This window comes from Microcaecilia unicolor, chromosome 3, assembly GCF_901765095.1.
Source record: "Microcaecilia unicolor chromosome 3, aMicUni1.1, whole genome shotgun sequence".
Lineage (NCBI taxonomy): Eukaryota > Metazoa > Chordata > Amphibia > Gymnophiona > Siphonopidae > Microcaecilia > Microcaecilia unicolor.
In genome coordinates, this window is record NC_044033.1 from 442,865,629 (window position 1) to 442,886,082 (window position 20,454).

The 20,454-nt window shown below is 42.0% G+C and overlaps 1 protein-coding gene across 3 annotated transcripts in view; it reads right to left on the bottom strand.

Annotated features, from left to right (window-relative positions):
- The window catches only part of ALLC (allantoicase), a 100,579-nt gene that overhangs the window by 20,971 nt on the left and 59,154 nt on the right, over positions 1–20,454 (bottom strand). For all 3 annotated transcript variants that reach the window (XM_030198907.1, XM_030198908.1, XM_030198906.1), the window contains 2 exons: positions 16,720–16,828; positions 605–732 (listed from right to left, as the gene is read on the bottom strand). In XM_030198907.1, the coding sequence (XP_030054767.1) occupies positions 605–732; positions 16,720–16,828 (237 nt within the window). The remainder of the gene's footprint in view (positions 1–604; positions 733–16,719; positions 16,829–20,454) is intronic.

The window sequence follows — 20,454 nt, forward strand, 5'->3', positions numbered from 1 at the left end:
AGTATTTTACTTTGTGAGTGAGTCTATAGGATGCTGCCCCTCTCCCTTAATAACACTCCCTCACAGTATCAGAGCCACCTTAAAACCCATAGTCCCACCTAAGGGGGAAGTGATGGGAGGGGTGGAGCCAAGAGAGAATGGTCCAGGAAGTCTATAAGCAGAGGTGATAGCTAGGTTATGGGGGCCCAGGTGGGACCTCTGACCTAACCGTTTTAATAAGTGCTCTTTTCATTTACCTGCAATTGCTGTGTGGCTCTGTCTTACCTGGGCACTGGGTCCACTCTATTCACATTTCCACATACCTTTACTAATCAATTGTGACTTCAACAATGTTTTCTCTTGCCTTGATGCTTACAGGTGAGGAAAGTTACCCATTTCTGTTTATATCATTATATAGTAGACTCAAGCATTCTTGTTCTAAAGTTCTCAGACCCTTCTGTGCCATAATAAATTTCCTGAGTTAAGCATACTTAAATCCTGATTTTCCCATTCACAAAAAGTAGAAGAAATATTTTCAAACAATCAGGGCTGAATATACAGACAGGCAGAAAGTTTAAACAGGGTTATTAGTCTAATAAAAACTGAATATATTAAGAAAACCTACCTTGGTTACAGGAAGAAGAAGTTTCCATTTTAGATCTGGCTTAATATTCCATTTTTGCTTAACAGCTTTATTTTCTTCTTCTGGCGTCAAAACACATGCGTCAATTTTGCAAGAATCTGGGTAGTTGCCTAGTAGAAATGCAATTTATGAAAACAATACAGTTAGGAGATTTTATTTAATTCTTATTTATTTATCTGATGTTTATGTCCCACATTATCCAAAAGACATTAATTGGTTGAATGTGACTTACAATAGTGAAAGATTGATAACAATTATACAATGGAATATAAATACAAGGTGTAAATCATATGAAGAAGATGATAAGCAATGTACTTTAAGTTTAATTAGTAAAATGAGCATAACAGTGGTCATTAAAGAGACATATTAACTTATGGACAATTATAAAGACTGACACCTTTAATTTGTTTAATCTTTTTGCATTGACCATTAATATAGGAACTTAGTGAAGTGGAAGGCCTTTAAAAGTTTGTGGAAGATTATGTAACTACTAATTTGTCTGATTTCAATTGGAACAGAATTCTACCAGTTGGTTCCTAAATGAGAGAAATCTCTACATAGAGTGGATTTGTATTTTATGTTCTTGTAATTGGGGTAATGCAGTGTGAGAGAGTCTCTAGAGTTAAGAGTGGCATTACGGATAGGAAGAACTATTAAGTCAAGCAAATAGTTTGGAGCCATCCCATAAATTTTCTTATAGTGCATGTTTGGAAGATAATCCTGGCCTTTATGGGTAGGCAATGTAATTTGATAAGAAATGGCGTTGCCCTGTTGAATTTAGAAGCTCTAAAGACTAATCTAGCTGCTCTGTTGAGGGTGGTTTGAAGTTTCTTTGTAAGTGATTCCTTGTTTCCTTTAAAACCAACGTTACAATAATCCAACTGAGAGAGGATCATGGTTTGTGCCAATGAATGGAAGATATTGGTGAAGAAGAAAGGTTTGATTCTTGTTAATTTCCACATTGATCTAAAAGTTTTGGAGATCACAATAAAACACAATAGAGATCATTTTAATTTTAAAAACACAATAGCGCTAATAGTAATAAAATTGTTTTCAAATTGCTATGGGTACATATGTGATTTTTTTTTAAGAAGTAAATTTTCAGAAATGCATCTAACTGGCACTCTACATGCAAACTTCTTCACAAATCCAGCTGATTTTTCAACACAATACCTGAATTCACTGTGTTTGAATATTGGCTTCCCTTACAGTCTTCCCTCTTCAGAAAGCCTGCTCACACTTCTCAAAAGAACTGACAAAAACACACCTCTTTTTTTTTTTTTTTTAAGACCTCCCATTCTGTATGGTTATAACCTCTGTTCCCAAAGAGCCTGACTGGCTTCAGTCCTCCCTTGCCCCATCTCTGGGACAAGCAGCCTGCACGGGAACAGCCTGCTTCCAACATTCCACTTGCAGGCTAAACATTTGTACACCAGATTCAACAAGGCCAATGCAGAAAACTTCCCACACAGTTACCACGGATTTAACACTGTCTTATCTTGGAATAACAAGACAGAAAGGGTTTCAGTGTCGGTATTAACTTACAAGAACCCTGACTGCACACGTGGTGGATTTGATATCCCACAGCATGCAGAAAAAAAAAGATGATGCATAGCTACTCTGGGAAAGTTTTTTGTGTCACGTCTGCGGTCATGACCCCTCTCAGGCTTACCTTATTTCTGGCGGTCGGCTTCTAAGCTGGCTTCTGTCTGTTCTTTCTAAGTTAGCTCTGTCTCTGTGTGCTGGCTGCTTCCAGCATGGCTCTGATTGCTCATCTGTGATTCACCTGTGTATGTTGAGCCTCTCTATGCTTCAGTATGCTTTCTGCCTGCTTCTTGGTTTGTGCTCCTCTTGCCCTCTGGTGGCCAGAACCGGTGGCTGCCATGGACTGTCTTGCTGTCCCTACTCGTTCCAGACGTCAGCCCGGTCCGGTCCAGATCTTCCAGGCTGCCAGACTTGTATTTCTTGTTTGTGCCTGAACAGCACCCGTAGCTGCCTTGAGATTGCTGCAGCTGAGCCTCAGCTGCTGATGAGCTTTATTAATCACCTAGAAACTTCTGTGTTTGCCTTTGCATCGTCTAAGGTCCCTGGTATGTTGGGGTGCACTGTGCACTTCTGCCTAGTCCAGTTCTAGTCTGAGTTTCTTGCTTGAATCTAGTTAGCTTGTGTGTAGCTTAATTCTAGTTAGCTTGTGTGTAGCTTATTCTAGTTAGTCTGTGTGTAGCTAGTTTTGGTTCTATTGCTTATTTCCTAGTCTTGCCTCTGGTCTGTATTCGTGGCTTGGGGTTTCTTTCTTAGTGGCTGCTTGGCAGCTTTCAGGATTGCTCTGCTCCCTGCCTGTATTTCTCAGCTACTGGTGCTCCAGCCATAGCCCTGCTCCCAGCCTGTATTTCTAGCTACTGGTAGCATCAGCCATAGTCCTGTTCTCTGCCTGTATTTCTAGCTACTGAAGCTTCAGCCATAGCCCTGCTCCCTGCCTGTATTTCTAGCTACTGGAGCTTCAGCCATAGTCCTGTTCTCTACCTGTACTTCTCCGTTACTGGAGCTCCAGACATAGCCCTGCACCCCGGTCTTGATTTCAACCCTGTCTGCTTTCTACCTAGTATGGTATTTGTTTGAGGGTCCTAGTCTAGTATTCTGCCTAGCCTCCCTTGGGTATTCTAGATCCCGTGTGTTTCCTGTTGGTATCCAGTTCCTGCCCTGTCCTGAAAGTCCTGCCGGCCGCCTGCACCCAGGGGCTCAACTCCTGGGGAATGGCGTTCAAGCGCAGGTAAAGTCTAGCTGTTTCTGCTCTGCCTGTTCCAGCTTGTTTGCCTGTGCTGCAACTCCAGTCCTGGGTTCCAGTCCTGTTTTGCCTTGTCTCTGGTTTAGAGGTGATTTTGCCTGCCAGTGGTCCAAGGGCTCACAACCCAGTGCTTCCGGGAGAAGCCTAACAGAATGCAAAGGCCATGAGCTCGACAAGATCAGCCTACCAGCTGGGTGCCATTGTTGACCCTTTCGTGACTCCTCATAAATGTCGGGGTAAACATTTGCCTCATCCGGTTTGGAAGAAGACCCCTGAAGCAGCAGCAGAGAGGAGGCACATCCGGCAGCTTCCTCTTGGTGGAGATCCAGTTTCCGATATTGACCCTTTTATCGCGGTCTCTGAATATCGCCACAAACTTGTTTTGAATCCAGCCTTAAAGCATATGCATGAAGCTGCAGCTGAAAGAGAGCGTGTTTGGGGGCTTGGGGGCTCTGTAAACCCAGTTTCTGCTCTTGATCCTTCTATCATGCTCTTCGAGTACTGCTGCAGACTTCTCTTGGATCCAGCCCTGCGAGAGTCTCCTGAAGCTGACGCTGAAAGAAGGCGGTATGGAATTCCCAAGCTCAGTGCTCCCAGCCAAGCTTCGGAGTCCAGTTTAAACTCTGTGTTCTGATACAAGACAGGGTTCATATACCACCTCGAGGATCGAGATGATGTGCCCCAGTTCATATCAACCCACACCTGGGCGTGGTCAGACACCTCAGCCTCCCCCATAGCCGCCTGTGATATAGAGCGCAGCAAGGCCCTAGATACCAAAATATAGTCCAAGCGTGCGTGTACTGTATGCGGGTGGGGGAAAAAAGTAAAATCACGTTCCTCCTCGTGGAGTAAACGCCAGACATCCAGCACTGCCAGCTCCTCTACCAGAGGTTGACTAGGTAGTTTGCAATCTATGGAGGGATCACTGGTTATGTTGAAGTCTCCCTCAATTATGAGAGGATACTCATCAAACACAGCCAGTTTAGCTCTAACTTGAGTAAAAAATTGATGAGAATACAGATAAAGACTACATAACGCCACCTTAGACCCCTGTAATATACCAATCACAATTACCCACCGTCCTTCTGTGTCCTGACAGATATCATGACGTGTAAAAGCCAAAGACTTTTTAAACAGTATAGCTAGTCCTCTCTGACGGTCACTAAAGGAGGCATAAAAGACTTCTCCCACCCATTCTCTACATAGCTTAGCATGTTCCACATTGTTCAAGTGTGTTTCCTGTAATAATACAACATCAGTTTGTAGCCTCTTTAGGTACTGTAAAAGCCTAGTTCATTTTATGGGAGAGTGAATTCCAACTACATTAAGAGTTCACACCCGTAGCTTAGTCATAGGCATATCTGTGTCTCTCAAGTTGAATACCTATGAAACCAAAACCCACAGCTAGCGCAGGGGCCCCCCAGCCAGGCTCCTCCCTGCCCCCCCCCCCACCTCTCCCTGAAAAATACTATAAACAGGCACCATGGGGACCCTACAACTACTTGAACATGGAGACCTAGGACCCTGAGAAAAACCTGCCCCCCCTAACCCAGAAACCCCTACCTCCTTCCCAGCTCCCCACTCCCTCCCCCCTCCCCTGACAAACACCAAACCACTCATACACATCTATACACATATCAAAATTGAAGTCCCAACATTCCCACCTCCAACCAGCTCCCTAACCATACCAACCCTTCCCCCCTCCCCTCACCCACACCATCCCCCTCCTCCCCCTGGGACAATCACAACAGGTATTGTATGTTAGTTGACAGTTCTGATCGGAAGAAGAAAACAAAGCAAAATGGAATTAACTTGTTCCTTTTTCTGCAGTATATCAGTGATTGAAACACTGATGAGTCTCAGTGAGAACAGTGGTGGTAGACACCAAGGGTCCCATGTGGTCAAGGGTGTCACTACGCAAGCCAAAAGCTCAATAGGCGAGCACCCATCATCTCTTCCCACACTCAACATTAGTGTCAGGGCAGTCTGCCCCCAACAAATAGCCCTCCGTGCCACAAATAGAAACATGCACATTGAGATCCAAGAAATAAGCAATGGAATAAATGGTAGAAAGGAGTCAAGGGGATTTTAGATTCAGCGGGTCAGTGAAGAACAGAGTCTTATTATCGTGGGTCACCTGGACCTTCGCTGCGTAAAGCAAAGCAAAGCAGATCCCCTTGGCGAATATGGTCTTGCAGTGTTGTCCCATCCGACGTCATTGTTCCGAGACACGTGCTAAATAATCTTGAAACAGTAAAACACATGTCCATTTATATTCCACGGATCGCTGCATCTGATATGCCTGTATCAACTTCTCAGAGTAATTCAGGACACGTGCAAGTACCGGCCGCTGTTCTCCATCCCTATATGCCCCAACACGGTGCACGTACTCAACCCACAAAGGGCCAAGAGGCAGGGCAACATTTAAATGTGTTGGGAGCCAATTCTCAATAAAGTCCCGCAGCTCTTTGTCTTGGACTGACTCAGGTAAGCCAATGATCCGGACATTGTTGCGCCAACTTCTATTCTCGAGGCCATCCGTCATTTCCACAAGCTGTTGCGTTAGCGCTTCCACCACCACCATCCATCCCTCCATGGCCTCTGAGCGGTCCTCCTGCCTTCCAATGCAGTCTTACGCCTGTTGGAGACGCGTTGCTTGTTGGAATAATGTATTGTATTTTACATGCATTGTCTGTCACCAATTTTTTTCTCTGTGATTACTCTGTGACCTTTGATGTGAATTACCTAGAGAGGTCACAGCCATGCAACTTCCTGTGGGGGTTAGGCACAGCACATGGAGCTCATGGTCTCTCCTAAGCTGAGGATCTATGGTGTGAGCATCCATTACCATCTAAGCACATGGAAAGAGCTGATAATCCAAATGTATAGTATTATGTTTATATAAGCCTGTCTGAATATAAATCTAACTACAAACTGTGAGTAAACAGATGTTTTGTTACTTCAACTTTAAAGTGACTCAGCAGTGAATTATTCTGGGGTGTATGTGAGAGAGATGAAGAAAAGAAATTAACATTTCTAAAGCTGAAGCTGTGTGTATAAAATCTGCTAATTATTTACTACAAATAATCCAACAAAAGGGTTATGGGCCCAGCCCAGGAATTGAAAAAGGGAGAAATATTACCAGGCAGTGAAAAAGCCAAATTTTTCTCTTAAGTTTTAAAAGAAAGATTCAGTCTGTCTCTCTCTCCCCCCACACACTAAACAGCAGACAGAAGGCTAAGAAATGGCTGAGGGAGGAAATTCACCATTTTTCTACTCTCTCAAGGTGCCTAAATTAACTGAATTTAATTATCAGCAGTGGGAACTAAGATTCAGATGTCTCCTTCAAGCAAAGAAATTAAGTATATGTTTAGACCAAAACAGAACAGCTGAAAATATGGCTGAATGGGACAATGCAAACTATTATGTGAAGTGCATGTTTTTGGAAGCTCTCTCAGAAAAACAAGCCATATTAGTGGAGGCAAAAGATACAGCAAACGAAATTTTATATAAACTGAGAACTATGTATGCAACTACATATGCAAAACAGCAACCAATTTGGTTAGCAGAGTTAAATGAGCCCAAATTAAGGGATAAAAGTAAGTGTAATGATCACATTATGCATCTTATGTCTTCATTTCAAAAGTTAGAACTTTCTGGAATTCCCATGTGTGATGCATTGAAAAGAGCATTTCTTTTTACCTCACTATCAAAGAAGTTTGATGTTTTTAGGTCTGTAAATGAAGCCATTGAAGGGCAATCTTTTGAACAGGCAGCATCAAAACTGAGGCAGGAATGCATAATTAATGATTCTGAGGAGATGTGTTCTCAAAGACAGTCAGAGAGAAATGAAACAAATTTCTTGGCAAAGAATAGAGGAAGGCGGAGCTATGGGAAAACTCCACCCAAGGGCAAGCTGATTTGCTATTCATGTGGAAAGGAGGGACATGTATCTAAATGGTGTAAGGAAACACAAAACACCCCCTCTAGCTCACCTAAGCCAATGGAACAAAAGAATTTTCCAAGCAGGACATGTACAAAAGACAATGATAAACATAAGAGCTTTCTAATGGTAGAAAAATCTTTGACTATGGTAAATAATAATTCAAATGAAAGTACTTGGATTTTGGATTCGGGGAGCACATGCCATTTAACCAATTGTAAGGATTTCTTTCAGGAAGTGAGTCCAGAAGAAGGAATTCTTCATACTGCAAACGCAGGGACTACTCAGATCCAAGCAAAAGGCATTGGATTCTTAAAATGCAAAGTGTCTAATGAAGTTAAAGAAATTCCTGTAAGTGATGTCTTGTATATTCCCCAAGCAGTTTGCAATATGCTTAGTGTATCTACATTAGATAAGAAGGGATTTGCGATTCATTTTGAAAACAGTAAGTGCACAATCTCTAAAAATGATGAAGTGTATGCTGAAGCTTTTATGCATAATGATGTTTATAAACTGAGCATTTCAGGTGAAGCCTCACATCTGGCGCAAGTAAGGAAGAATGATGGTAAATGTAGTCTGGAAATCTGGCACCGCCGCCTGGGACATCGTGATTTTAAGGTGATCCAGGATCTTTACAGTAAGCAACTTGCCACAGGCATTCAGATAAGTGCAGATGCTGGTAAAATGGAGAAATGCATAGACTGTGTTACTCAAAAAGGTGTGAGACCCTCATTTCCTGCATACACAGGAAATAGGAGTAATAAAGTACTGGACTTAATACACAGTGACTTATGTGGACCGTTTAATATCCCATCATTGGAAAATAACAGATTTGTGCTAATATTCTTGGATGATTTTTCTAGATACTGTGTGGCCTATTTGCTGAAAGAAAAAAGTCAAGTCACAGACATGCTGAAGAAATATGTAGCCATGGTGAGCAATAAATTTGAAAGAAAACCAAAGGTTCTTCAGACCGACAATGGTGGTGAGTTCACTTCACAAAGCATGCGCACATTTCTAGAACAAGAAGGCATTCAGCATATCACAACAGTAGCTTATACACCAGAGCAAAATTCTGTTGCAGAGAGAAAATTTAGGTCACTTGTGGAAATGACCAGGTGTATGCTGTCAGATAGCAATCTCCCTAAAAGACTATGGGGGGAAGCCATTCTCACAGCAGTGTACCTACAAAACAGAATGCCAACTAAAGGCGCTGAGCGCACACCACATGAGACATGGCATGGTAGGAAGCCAAACCTGTCACACATAAGAACATTTGGAAGTACAGCATATGCTCATGTACCAAAGCAAAGAAGGCATAAGCTGGATTCCACAACAGAAAGGGGCATTTTAGTTGGCTATGCTCCAGGACACAAAGGATATAGAATTTTGAATCTAAAAACTGGCATTGTTGGCATAAGACATGTTACATATTTTGATGAAAACAAAAGGGTTGATAAAGGCTGGATTATCCCAGATGAGCCTTATCATCCAGAATATGAAACTAGAACCATAATAGACATGCCAGTGTATATAAATGCCATACCAAGGCAGATGTCTGAAAGCAACTCATCTGTATCTAACGAGGAACAGGCAGAGGAAGCAGACACAGAAAGGATCATTGCAGGAGACAGTACAGTTGGAGAAGGGGAATCAATTGGAGAAGGACTCTCAGATTTAGAGGATGCGGAAAGGTCGGACCAACCTGTTGTCAGACGCTCATCCAGGGAAAACAAAGGTGTTCCACCCCCAAGACTGTCTTACCTAACAAAGTCAGCAGAAGCTCAAGAGCCCTTAACATGGGATGAGATTGAGAAAATGCCAGCAGAAGAAGCTGCTGAATGGCGTAAAGCTGCACAAGAAGAAATTGATGCATTGGATAAAAATAATACTTGGATTCTTACAAAATTACCTCCTGGCAAGAAAGCTATAGGATGCAAATGGGTATTCAAGTTAAAAAGGAATGCACAAGGAAAAGTGGAAAGGTATAAAGCCAGATTAGTCGCAAAGGGATATCTTCAAAAATATGGAGAAGATTTGATGAAGTGTTTGCACCTGTAGTGAAACACACGACAATTAGAACACTTCTGAGCATTGCAGTCTCAAAAGGCATGCAAGTCAACCACATTGATGTGAAAACAGCATTTCTTCATGGAGATATAACTGAAGACTTGTACATGGAACAGCCAACAGGTTTCATAAATACAAAACAAAGACAGCTAGTGTGTAAATTAAACAAAGGTCTTTATGGATTAAAGCAAAGTGCAAAATGTTGGAATGACAAATTGCATGAAATATTGACAAATTTAGGATTTAAGCAAGGTGAAGCAGATAAATGCTTGTACACTAGGTGCAGAAATGGACAATATGCATACATTTTAGCTTTTGTTGATGATCTGCTCATTGCAAGCGAAAGTGAGCAAGAGTACAAGGACATTGTAAAATATTTAAACCTGAATGTTGAGATAAAAGAACTTGGTAATGTGTCATACTATCTTGGTATAGAAATTGAGAAACAAAATGATGGTTCTTATCTTCTAAGCCAGAAGCAGAAAATAAATGAGCTTATTGAAAGTTTAGGTATGCAAGATGCCCAAGTTGTAAGCACTCCCATGATCACTGATTTTCTGAAGGATGAAACAGTAAGAGAACCTTTACCAGATAACATCCAATATAGATCAGCCATAGGTAAGCTTTTATATCTGACTACCACATACAGGGCTGATATAGCAAATGCAGTAGGAATTTTGAGCAGAAGGGTCAGCTCACCTACCAAATCAGATTGGACTGCAGTTAAAAGGATGGTAAGGTATTTAAAAGGTACCATTGATTGTAAATTAAAGATTTCAGCCAATAGTAATCCAAAACTAATATGTTACTGTGATTCAGATTGGGCAGGGGATCATTCTGATTATAAATCCACAAGTGGATATGTGTTTATGTATGGAAATGTACAAATTTCTTGGGCCAGTCATAAACAAAGTATTGTGAGTCTGTCTTCTACAGAAGCTGAATATGTGGCTGTATCAGAAGCATGCAGAGAACTGATGTGGATTGAAAAACTTTTGCTGGATTTTGGAATAGCTGAACAGAGACCAATCCAGATAATGGAAGATAATCAGAGCTGCATCAGACTGTCACAGAATGACAAGGTTCAGTCACGCACCAAGCACATCGCAACGAAATATCACAACGTGCGAGAGCTGGCGAAAGAAGGGGTCATCAGTCTACACTATTGTCACACCAGTGAGATGACAGCTGACATCATACCAAACCATTACCCAGAGAACGTTTTGAGAATCTGCGAATAAAGCTTGGACTTTGTATGAATTAATAATTGCATGACAGTTATGCATGAGAAGGGGTTTGTTGGAATAATGTATTGTATTTTACATGCATTGTCTGTCACCAATTTTTTTCTCTGTGATTACTCTGTGACCTCTGATGTGAATTACCTAGAGAGGTCACAGCCATGCAACTTCCTGTGGGGGTTAGGCACAGCACATGGAGCTCATGGTCTCTCCTAAGCTGAGGATCTATGGTGTGAGCATCCATTACCATCTAAGCACATGGAAAGAGCTGATAATCCAAATGTATAGTATTATGTTTATATAAGCCTGTCTGAATATAAATCTAACTACAAACTGTGAGTAAACAGATGTTTTGTTACTTCAACTTTAAAGTGACTCAGCAGTGAATTATTCTGGGGTGTATGTGAGAGAGATGAAGAAAAGAAATTAACATTTCTAAAGCTGAAGCTGTGTGTATAAAATCTGCTAATTATTTACTACAAATAATCCAACATTGCTTGCCACTTCAAATTTTCTTTAATGTCGTCGACCGAGGCTTGCAACTTAGAGAGGCGATCATCAAGCACTGTTGTGAGCTGTTTGGTGAGTTCCTTAATCACCTCTTCTTGTAAAATATCCACTGCGGTAGAGGTTTGCTGCACTGCCAACTTGGGGCTCGCAGGCTACACACGGTCTCTGGTAGGCTGTGATGTTTTCACCAGCATGCCCGTGAGCCGAGTTAAATGATCCAGTCTCCTTAAAAATTACTCTGGTATCAAGCGCAGCCCCCCAATCGAAATCAATGTCCCGGGAGAGGATTAAGGGGGGTTGGTAAAATTACAGATCATACACTGGTGAAGCGGAGCGGGGCAGACGAGCATCCTCTTAGCCAAATGGCATCATGTGACCCCCACCAGGTACTTGTGACCTGGATCGGCCACTGTTGGAAACAGGATGCTGGGCTTGATGGACTTTTGGTCTGTCCCAGTATGGCAATACTTATGTATTTATGTACTTTGAAACATTATGTTCATCCCTGCCTGATGCGTCTTTGACTCTAGAAGTCCATAAAACTCTCTTGGAAGCCAGAGCCGGCGCAACCCGGTAAGCATGGCAGAGGGGCGCCAACCTCTGGAGGGCACCACAAGCCTTGTTTACCACCGCCGGGTGGCTCACAGTTCCAGCCCCAGCTGCAGGCAGCTCTCTGTTCTCACCTGCTCGCCCTCAGCTTCCCGACAGCCCTCCTTTTCTTCCTGCTGTCCTGTGTTTAAATCTTTTATTTTACCTCAAGTTGCAGAGGTGGTGGCGGCAGTGAAAGCAGCAGGCTTGCCTCCAGCCTTCCTTTTGCTCTCAGTGTCCCGCCCTCACGGAAACAGGAAATTACATCAGAAGAAGGTGGGACACTGAGAGGAAAGGGAAGGCTGGAGGCGAGCATGCTGCTTTCACTGCCACCGCCACCTCTGTGACTTGAAGTAAAATAAAAGATTTAAACGCAGGATGGCAGGAATGAAAAGGGGGATGTTGTGGGAAAAGAGGGTGGGCAGGTGGGGCTGGGGTTGAAACTGGAACTCGGGGACTGAAAAGGGGGGCAGGTGGGGGCTGGGGCGAGTCACTGGACATGGATTGGAGGGGAGGGCAGAGAAGAATCGCTGGACATGGATGGGAGCCCAGGACAGGGGGCAAAGGAGAATCACTGGACATGGATTGGATGGGAGGGGAGGGCAGAGGAGAATCGCTGGACATGGATGGGAGGGGAGAGAGGAGAGTTGCTGGACATGGATGGATTGAGGGGAGGGCAGGAGAAATTCTGGACATGGATGGAGGAGAGGGAAGAGAGGAAGGAGATGCATATGGATGGAGAGGAGGGAAGAGAGGAGAAATGCTGTACATGGAGTGGAGGGCAGGGAAGAGAGGAGAAATGTTGGAGGGAAGGAAAGACAGAGGAAGGAGATGCACATGGATGGAGGGGAAGGGAGAGAGGAGAAATGCTGGACATGGCTGGAGGGGAGGGAAGACAGAGGAAGTAGATGTACATGGATGGAGGGGAGAGAGGAGAAATGCTGGACATGGATGAAGGGGGGAAAGGAAAAATGCTGGACATGGTTGGAGGAGAGGGAAGAGACAGGAAGGAGATGCATGTGGATGGAGGGGAGGGAAGAAAGAGGAAGGAGATGCATACTGATGGAGATGAGGGAAAGGGAAAAGAGGAGAAAAACTGCACATGGATGGAGAAAATAGGCAAAAGCTGGATCCACTCTATACCTCCTCCAGTCAAGTCCGTGGAGGACCCAGCTTTTACCTATGAATGTAGGGCAATAAATGAAGAAGAAAGGAGGGAAGTAAAGAAATAAATGAAAAGGAAGCCCTGGAAACGGAGTTAAGGGAACAGATAGCAGCAGAATCAGAGAATGGTACCAACATGATCACCATGAGGCAGCCTGGACAGAGAAATCATATTAATTTGCTAATTCTGTTTAATTTTGGGTCAGTCCTGTAAGTGGTAGAATGCCATCTGGTTTTAATTACTCAAATGTCTAGCTTTTGCTAGACTAGAGGTTAGAAAGGTCAGCGAGAAATAAAACTTTCTTTGTCCTTTTTGAGTGATGGATTGTTAAGGCTAGTTCATAGGCATAATAATAAACCACATCTGGATGCCATTCTAAGCAAGGCATACTGGACAGTCTCGAGGGGATCAGCAAGCAGGCAGTTTTAAAAGATTAGGCTAAATGCTGTTTAGAGAGAAGGAGATAGTTTAGATTTAAATAATTTCTTGATAATTTAGATTCTGTCTTATAAGGAATTCTGATTTCTGCTTATTTTAAAATATGTTTTATTCTGTTTACTTAATAAGTTATATTTCTCTATGTAAAATATCTTTTCAATTCAGTGTCTGACTATCAAGTGAGATTTTCTACAGTTTAAGAGGTCATCATCTGGTTTGAATTATCCACAGTCCTAGCTAGTTCTGTGTATGAAGCTAAAGGTGAAAGAGGTCAGGAAAAGTCAACTCTTTTCCTTGATTGGTTATAGCTAAGTGTAGGACTGGCCTCCTGAAAGTAATAACATACCATGTCTGTGTGCCATTAAGCAAGACTAGCCCCTTAATGAATGCCCCGAGGAGTTTAAGTTATGAAGTTAACTGAGAATCTGAGAATTTAATAATAATAAAATGCAGGAGATAGGTGCCACATTGTCTAGTTTGAGAGGCCCCAGGTCGTAGGTCAGTTTAGGAAATATCTGAAACCTATGTAACTGATATTTTGAGTAAATGTGTAGAGATAATTAGTTCAAGACAGGGTAATCAATCTATTCCTTACCATCTGGTGAGAAAGGGGGGCTAGAGGGGTTTAGGACCATATATAAATGAGAACAGAAGCAGCTTATAGGACAGACAGGAGATGCAGGACACAGAGAGACAAGACACAGAGAGTTGAAGAGAAGGAGAGGGCTAGCGCTGATGTCCTACTTTGTTTGCTGGCAAATAAAGAAGACTTCTCTCTCATTCTGGTGTGTGGTGTTTGACTCCTGAAGTACCATAGATTCTGCTAACAATAGTGGTAATTCCTGCATCAACCAGACAACAAATGTATAAAAAATTCATTTTATTTTCATTTTAGTATTTGGAATATGTCCAATTTGAGAATTTACATCTGCTGTCTTATTTTGCAATGTATAGCAATGTGTTTCTTTCTGTTTTTCTGGTATTGCGCTGCATGCAGAGTCTGTATGGTAATTTGGTTTGTGTTACTTTGGGTATACTAGAGCTGTAACAGCTTACAGAAATTATTTATAATGAATAAAAACAAGTTATTTTTCTTCTCCTATACTGCTGTAATATTTTCAATGATTACTGTTTATATGCGCCATGGCTGGTAAAAGGGGTCTGGCTACTGTAGGGGCAGAGCCATAGTGATCCCACCCCTGGATGGGTAGGGGACGTTGACTAATAGGCTGCAGGAGGGTGCCAGAAACCCTAGCACCAGCCCTGTTGGAAGCCCTTAGCTTGGAGACTCAATTGCAAACACCTCTCTGTTTTCATCACAAATTTTTACTTTTCCATCTTGGCTCAGAAATGATCTTCAGAACTTTTGACTCCTATTCCAGCAGAACAGCTTCAGAAGAGCCTTAATCTTTATCAAGTCCTCACAACCAATGTCCAGCTTTGGGAATTGCAATACAAATTGGTGATGCAGTTATATATTTCACCCCATAGAGCTTATAAAGCAACTTTTGGTGCTTCTGCATCTTATTGTAAATGCCTTCAACCTGTGGCAACTCTTGGCCATATGTTTTGGTCTTGCCCCGAGATACAACACATTTAGGCAGTGGCGTAGCAAGGGCGGGGTGGTGGGGGCGGTCCGCCCCGGGTGGGGGGGTGCATCCGTCCACCACCACCCCCGGCGCAGCGCCTCCCCCCCCAACACGGTCCCCACCTGCCTACGAGCTCCATCCATCTGCAGCGTTGCTGTAAAGAAGAAATTGCTTCGTCGGCCCTTCCCTCACTCACTGTGTCCCGCCCTTGAGGAAATAGGAAGTTACATCAGAGGGCGGGATACAGTGAGTGAGGGAAGGGCCGACGAAGCGATTTCTTCTTTACAGCAGCGCTGCAGATGGATGGAGCTCGTAGGCAGGTGGGGACTGTGTTGGGGTGGCTATGCCGGTGGGTGGGGGGGTGTCATGTTGGTCTGCACCCGGGGGGGGGGGGTGCAGGGGCAATCCGCCCCGGGTGGCAGCCGCCCCCGCTACGCCACTGCTTTTAGGAGAATATAGGAGCACACGTTTCCAAGATCTGGAAGTCAAGATGGACACCAAGACCTCCAGCCCTTTTAATATCCTTTGATCTTGTACACCCCGTGCCTAAAGTATTTATACGTTTTGTGAAACACGCTGTATTGATTGGGGGAAAATGCATTCTCCAGTGTTAGCTCCTGGATGAGGCTCCTGTTTTAGCTCACTGGCAGTCCTTGATGATCATTGTAGAGCATAAAGGCCATGAAAAGGTGCAAACCATACATATTTCTAGTTTTTATTATAAGCTGTTTTGCTGTTCTTGAGCTGGGAGGAGACCTAGAATTGTAAAACAGCATTTTTCTAGTAACTACTTTCTAAGACTGTAGAAATTTGTGGTTTGACATTTTGGCCTGTGCTAACTTGTGATAAGTTGCTGGTCAGCAACTGAACCAGAGACTGCTATGACTAAGGACACCTGCTGTATCCAGATAAACAATCAGGAGAAGTGAGTGGGTGTGGGCAAAACTATAGCCCTAGCACGAGGGTGGGGGTAGTAACTTGGTAACATACCCTTTATCAAATGAAAACTTATGCTTATATGCATGAGAGGCCCTAACTGCCAATATAATAACAGGAAACAGAATATTCTGGAAAGATGCATATTCATTAGGTAGGAAAGGTAATTATAATTAAGATAATGAAGAAAGGAAGAAAAAAGTATTTAAGAGTCAACAGAACTGAGGATGGCGAGCCTCAATGTGCCTACACTAGCAGGTGAACATATTGATAGCTCCCAGGAAAAACTCTGTTTTTATTTGCTACATATTATACTGTATTGGGAGTTTATTTGTTACTATTTTAATAATTACTGATTGGCTTCTTTGACAATTTGAATAAACATTTGTTATGTCTAATACTTTTTAGTAGCCAGAGTTTTTCTTGCCTGGAGAGTAAAGATTTACTCTTTCAGGTTACTTCTGTTGCAGAGGCAAGACAGAAGTATACATCATGCAAGCTGCAGTGGAGCGTTGTGAAATCCTTAATTTAGACTCCCGCCCTGGTCAGCATTTTAGCTTTATTTGGGAACCTTTTTGGACTACGTTGACATCTTTAGCTTGTAGTAGGCTTCTTAATCTTTAGGGTTTTCTGGGAGGTTTTTTTGGGGGGGGAGGATAGAAGGGAGGGTGAGGTATTGTTTCATTTTTCTTGCTGTTTTATTGTGTTGTGAGATTATATTCAATTTTTGCTGGTTGTGTAGAGATCTGGGACAGTGAGAAATCAATTAAATGACTGCATTCTGAATGGAACATATTTACCTTATAGAATGACAAGAGCTCTTACAGTATACCTTTAAAATGGTTGGTGTCAATTTCTATGTGAGTTATTACACCAGGATGGCCCAGTCTGAAAATTGCCCATTCACTACCAGATACCTGAAGGATACCATTGTCATCAACCTAAAATTTAGAAGAAAAAGACATTTTTTTTAAATTGCAAAACTTCAATAGCAAAATTATAGCTGCATACAAAATGTTCACACTAATATAATACCTTTTACATGCAGAGTACTGTGACAACTTTCTATGATTTATTTTTCAGATACATTCAGAGAAAATATAAATTGTAATTATGTAGAAATCTCAAAGCTCCAGCTGACAAGTATATATACATCATTTAGGGGGCCCTTTTGACTAAGCTATGCTAAAAAAAAAGTGGCTGCTTTTTTAACATGGTTATAAAATGGCCACATTTTCCATTTTCGCTATTAATGGCTGCATAGTAATTTCCCCATTAATGCATGAAGTGGGGGAGTAACCCAGTGGTTAGTGCAGCAGACTTAGATCCTGGGGAACTGGGTTTGATTCCCACTGCAGCTCCTTGTGATTCTGGGCAACTCACTTAGCCCTCCATTGCCCCAGGTACAAATAAGTACCTGTATATACTATATAAACCACTTTGAATGTAGTTGCAAAAACCACAAAGTCCCCTTTCCCATTAGCCCTTACTTATTCCTATTTTCTAGGTGGTAAGGACTCCCACACTAACCACACGCTAATCAGTTAGCATGTGGCGATGTAGCTGTGCTAATTAGTTCAGAATATATCTACTCTCCACCCTCAAGCACACCCCCAGCACTAAAAAAAATAAAAAGTAATTTTTAGCACATGGGAAGAAGCATGCACAAATTCAAAAACTTCTACGGGATGCCTGAGTGTGTCCCGCGGTAGTGCTTTTTAACCTGCAGTAAGCAAGCATTAGTGCTTACCGCAGTTTAGTAAAAGGGCTCCTTAGTATATTTATTTATTTATAACATTTATATCCCACATTTTCCCACCCATTAGCAGGCTCAATGTGGCTTACATAATACCGTAAAGACAATCACCAATTCCGGTAGATGTTAAACAAATACAATTTAAAATAGGATTAGGTAAGGTTAGAGTAAACAGGTATAAAAAGGGACAAGGAAATAAAGGAATATATAATGTCCAATGCGATGTAAGGTATTGATGCATTGCAGAGTTGAGGCATTTAAGTTGGGCCGGTAGGGTAGGCCTTGCAAAACAGATAGGTCTTTAATGATCGCCTGAAGTTTTGATGGTCATGAATCGCTTTCATGCTCTTTGGTAGTGCATTCCAAATTTGTGTACTTAGGTAAGAAAAATTGGATGCATAGGTTGATTTATATCTGAGTCCAATGCAGCTTGGATAGTGGAGGTTTAAATAAGTACGTGACGCTCTGGTTCTATTTCTGGTTGGAAGATCTATCAAGTCAATCATATATCCTGGCGCATCACCGTAGACAATCTTGTGGACCAAAGAGCAGATTTTGAAGGTAATGCATTCCTTGATTGGGAGCCAGTGCAGTTTTAATCGGAGAGGTTTAGCGCTGTTGAATCGTGTTTTATCGAATATCAGCCAGGCAGCTGTGTTTTGGGCTGTCTGGCATTACTTCATAAGCTGTATTTTACATCCCGCATATAATCCATTGCAGTAATATATTGATTGTTAATTGGAGTCCTTGTGAATCATCAGTAGAATCAGTTTTCTGGACAACCGGTATATAAAAATCAACCTAATTCACAGACCAAAACTATGCAAATGTATCTTATGAATATTCATTGTGCACATTGTGAAAACCAGACCTGTTGATGGCTTTTGAGGTACAATGTTACTGAAAAACCCAAAGAAAAGAAGGTATAATGAGATTATTTCCACAGCTATCCAATTTTCCATCACTGCCAATAGTCAAAAAAGTTTACTGGACAGTTCTCCATTGAATTTCCATTATTTGGCATATAACAGGTATTGACAATTATCCATCAAACTATTTAAGCTGTTGCCCTTTTCTACTTTCGACAAGTCTTAAAAGTGTATCACCCAAAAAGAACTTTGAGATCAAAAAATGCTATGCAGCTGCCTTTACATTCATTAGTGCAGGCGCATTAAGCAGAGACTAGAATTTCTTCATCATTGTCACTGGCACGCAGTTGTGGAATGCCCTCACAGGATGCTTACACCTATGTAGCAATGTGACTCAATTTAAGAAGCTTCTCAAAACGCAGCTGTTTGTGGCGGGGTTTTAATAAGACCATGGTAAATGCAATGTTGATTTGGCTTAGTTTAGTTTGTACTTAGAGTCTAAATATAGAATTGTGATTGTCTGTACATTAGGTGCTGTTTTAATGTTATTGTGTATCTAATTTTGGAAACCACCTAGGTAATTAGGTGGCATATACATTTTTCAAATAAATAAAAAACAAATATTAACAAAATACTGTGAAAGTTGAACCTATGATAATATTAAAAGGGCCTGTGACATTATCGGGTGGGGTGGTCTCTGGTCACCATGTACACATGCCAGGGTCACAGCTTGCTCATAATTCAATTGTAGATGATTAAATATCTTTTTCCGGACAAGGGTCTTGACACTGCCGGAGTCCATTAATACTTGGTACGAGTGTCCTTCCAGCTCAGCTTGTAGTGTGCAATTTCTACTTCCTGGATGGTAAGCTTCCTCAAAATTGCAGTCGTGAGTGAGTGGCTACCAGATTCACATCCATGGAATCTTCAGCTATATCTGGGCAGTTTCAGGCTATATGACCTCGTCCCCCACACCTGAAACAGGTGGGGAGTATGGATCCCGCGACCAGGGTATAGCTGTGTGGTATGTCCATGGGGATGAGGGCTTCCATCACTCTGACTCCTTCCTTGGAGACTCCAAGCTGGAGGGTGGGTTCTGATCCCTCTGGTTGTCTGGTCCAGTTTTTTTCTCTTTTCCTCTCAGGACTTCCAGCCCTCTTCTTTTCTTTATAGTGTTTTGACTCTGGTTGTGCATGATAGCAGGTTTCGCCTGCTTTTAAAGCACTCTCGGGGGTCAATTTAGGGTGCCACCTCACCCACTGCTTCATAGGCGGGGGTCATGTACATTTTCTACCTAGTCCCCCATTTTATTCCTTGCTGTTTTCAGGTACACATCCGTGGTTCCTTCATGGAATATATTTGCTTTTATATCACTTCGTTATGCAGTATTTTAGGCAGTCACACCTCTAATTATATACCCAAAGACCATTAAATTTTGCGTATAAAGATTTTTCCCCTCACATAACTCCATCGTTTTTTCATCATGATCACTCTTTTGATTTGAATAAGCCGTCAGGCACTGCCACACTTATTCCCCGCACATGGTGCTCATAGCATTAGCCCTTGAGGTCTCTATTGACTGATGTCTTTTAATGATGTTCTTTAGTGCTGTTTTTTACTTCTGTTTTTTATATTTGTTATCAATTGTTAGGATGATGAAATGTCTCTTTCCATATAATAGTTCTGTTGCATAACATCACATACATTCTCCACACATGGGATTTATGGTATTAGTCCATGTCTTTTGATTATGTTTTTTTAGTGTTGTTTTTTACCCCTGTCTTTTCAGTATTGTTCATCAATTGATAGGACCATGAAATGTTCCTTGCCATGTGTAATAGCATTGCGTTACATCTCACTCCCTTTTTTTACATATTTGCTTTGATAAGACCTGTTTTTAAATTCAGAAACTTATACATCCCCCTTTTTACAAAATTGCTTC